At 44.7% G+C, this 2,297-nt stretch overlaps 1 protein-coding gene across 2 annotated transcripts in view; it reads right to left on the bottom strand.

The window, feature by feature from the left end:
• ATP6V1C2 (ATPase, H+ transporting, lysosomal 42kDa, V1 subunit C2) overlaps positions 1-2,297 on the bottom strand; it is a 73,317-nt gene that overhangs the window by 69,302 nt on the left and 1,718 nt on the right. For both annotated transcript variants that reach the window (XM_012648901.1, XM_012648902.1), the window contains exon 2: positions 1,208-1,218. In XM_012648901.1, the coding sequence (XP_012504355.1) occupies positions 1,208-1,218 (11 nt within the window). The remainder of the gene's footprint in view (positions 1-1,207; positions 1,219-2,297) is intronic.

Genomic DNA, 2,297 nt, shown 5'->3' with positions numbered 1-2,297 from the left:
CTCGCGCGGCCGCGCTGCCCGCTCCTGGCCCCCCGCGCGCCACCTCCACGCACACGCGGGCTGGGGGAAGCACCTGCTCCCAGGTGTTTCCAAGGCCCGCGCACGAGAGAGACGGGGCTGACCTATGAAAAGCAGCGCAACGGGTTCCCAGATGTTTTGGAACACACACCTGAGCAGAGGAGCGAAACATTTTCCGTGTGGGCGCGAGCTTAACTAACCTGGTTGCCCAGGAAACCCCCACCTCACCCTGCCCACCTTCCGAATTGCCCGGTGGATACCGGGGATTTAAAAGTACCGTCCCAGGATCATGATGTGAGTTCTTGATAGGTACTGTCCGAAATCAAAAGGCAGAACTCCCAGAGATTAGCGTGTGAATGTTAAAAACAAGAGAAAATCAAGAGAAAACTCTGAGAATTCATTTTCTCTGGACTAAAGGAGGAAACCTCAAAGCATCCTTCTCTGTGGGCTGTGTTTTCAGTGGTTTTTGGGGAAGATAGAAATCTCAGGATCATGAGGGGTGCTGTTGAAGAAGGTGTTCATTGCTTCCTTGAGAATGGACTCCCTTAATGTACAGAACGAGTCGCACCGTCAGCCCATTCTTGCGAATGCCTTCGGATCTTCAGAATAGTTTTTGACATCATCTGAGACTTGAGCAGCTGTAACCACATAGGGTGGGATGTGGAGCCCCAGACCCGGAACAGGAGGGCGGCTTTAAAGTCACAATGGGATCACACTTGTAGGCTATTATGGATGTGGAACTCCCAGCACCTGCAGTGCCCATCATTGTTATTGAGACACTAATGTGCATTAGTCAGTCCTTGCACCATCTTCCTTAGGGAGGATACCTGAAACTGAGGGATGAGGAAACCCGATGCGTACAGGGAGGTTAAGTGGCTGTTCCAGGGAAGGAGTGGCCTGGTTAAACATTAAAACCCGGGTGGTCTCCAATCTTGGACTTTATCCAGACATGCCATTTTATCCAGCCAGGGAAAACAATCAGAGCTGGGCAGACCTCATTTGCAGACAAAGACAGGGATGCCCGCAGAAGTTGCATGAATTGCCCGGTGTCACACAACTGGTTATGGCAGCGCTACAAATGGAAATCAGTCCTGAGATCGAGTCTCGTGTCCTTCCCACTGCTTCCAACAAGCCTGCAGGACCGGGTCATCGCTCTGAGAGAGAACCCATGCTTTGCATTTCAGTCAACATTTTCCTAGCCTTCAAAGTTCAGAGTCATGGACCTGGCTTCTCAGAGATTGGTCAACATGTTTAGCAGTGTCTCTGACTTCGCACCATTCTTTCTCTAAAGCTGGTTTCCTTTAACTATTAATAGTTTGCTTTGTGAAATAAAACAAGTCAGGCACAAAAAACTCCGGGACATCTGATGAAGAAAACGATAAGGCCAGGTGAGGTGGCTCATGCCTGTAATTCCAGCACTTTGGGAGGCCAAGACAGGAGGATTGCTTGAGGCCTGGAGTTCCAGACCAGCTTGGGCAACATATAGTGAGGCCCTGTCTCTACTAAAAAGTAGAAAAGAAAACAATGAGGACCTACAGTGTTTCTTGTCTTCCTTAAAATCTTCCTACTCAAAATCTAAAATCTTTGTGATCTTTCACATCTTAAGTTTCTTGTTAAATAACTGAATTTTTAATGGATTATGTCTGTTGCTGCAGGAGTAGCTTGACTTTCTTTTTCAAAAATTTTTTTTTCTGCCTGTAGAGGTAATTCTCTGCCTTTTATAAAGAATTTGGCAAACAGATCCTTTTGTGGGTCATAAGCATGATGATTGGGTTTTCACACACGTATGAGATGTGTCTGCCTCAAAGCTTGTTAGGACGTCAGCACATTACTCGTCTGAAAAAAAAAAAGAGTTTGGCAAACAGAAAAGTATAAAGAAGAAAGTAAAAATAACCTGCCATTCCATAATCTGAAAATAACTGCTATTAACATTCAAATTCTCTTTGTTAATTTTTAATGCATATTCATATATATAGATATGGACTTTTTGGGCATGACTGAGATTATATGTTACACGTAAAATTTGGCGTCCTGCTCTTGATTGCTTTTTAAAGATCAAAAAATTATCACATGTATCTTATCAGTAAAGGATAATCCAATGTCATCAGCAGTTTACCACAGCTCAGAATTTGAGTCAGATATCAAAGCCAAATAAAGACACCTTGTTGAACAACTTACATCTTGAAACAGAGAGAAGAGGAGGAGACAATCTTGCCCAAGAGCTTTTTGATTTGCCTCTCTCAAAGGAAACCACATATGGACTTGCCAATTTTGAGCTG

The sequence above is a fragment of the Propithecus coquereli genome, unplaced genomic scaffold (genome assembly GCF_000956105.1).
Source record: "Propithecus coquereli isolate 6110/MARCELLA unplaced genomic scaffold, Pcoq_1.0 Scaffold298, whole genome shotgun sequence".
Classification (NCBI taxonomy): domain Eukaryota; kingdom Metazoa; phylum Chordata; class Mammalia; order Primates; family Indriidae; genus Propithecus; species Propithecus coquereli.
Note: the sequence above shows the minus strand (reverse complement) of the source record. Positions and strands in the feature narration are given on the sequence as shown.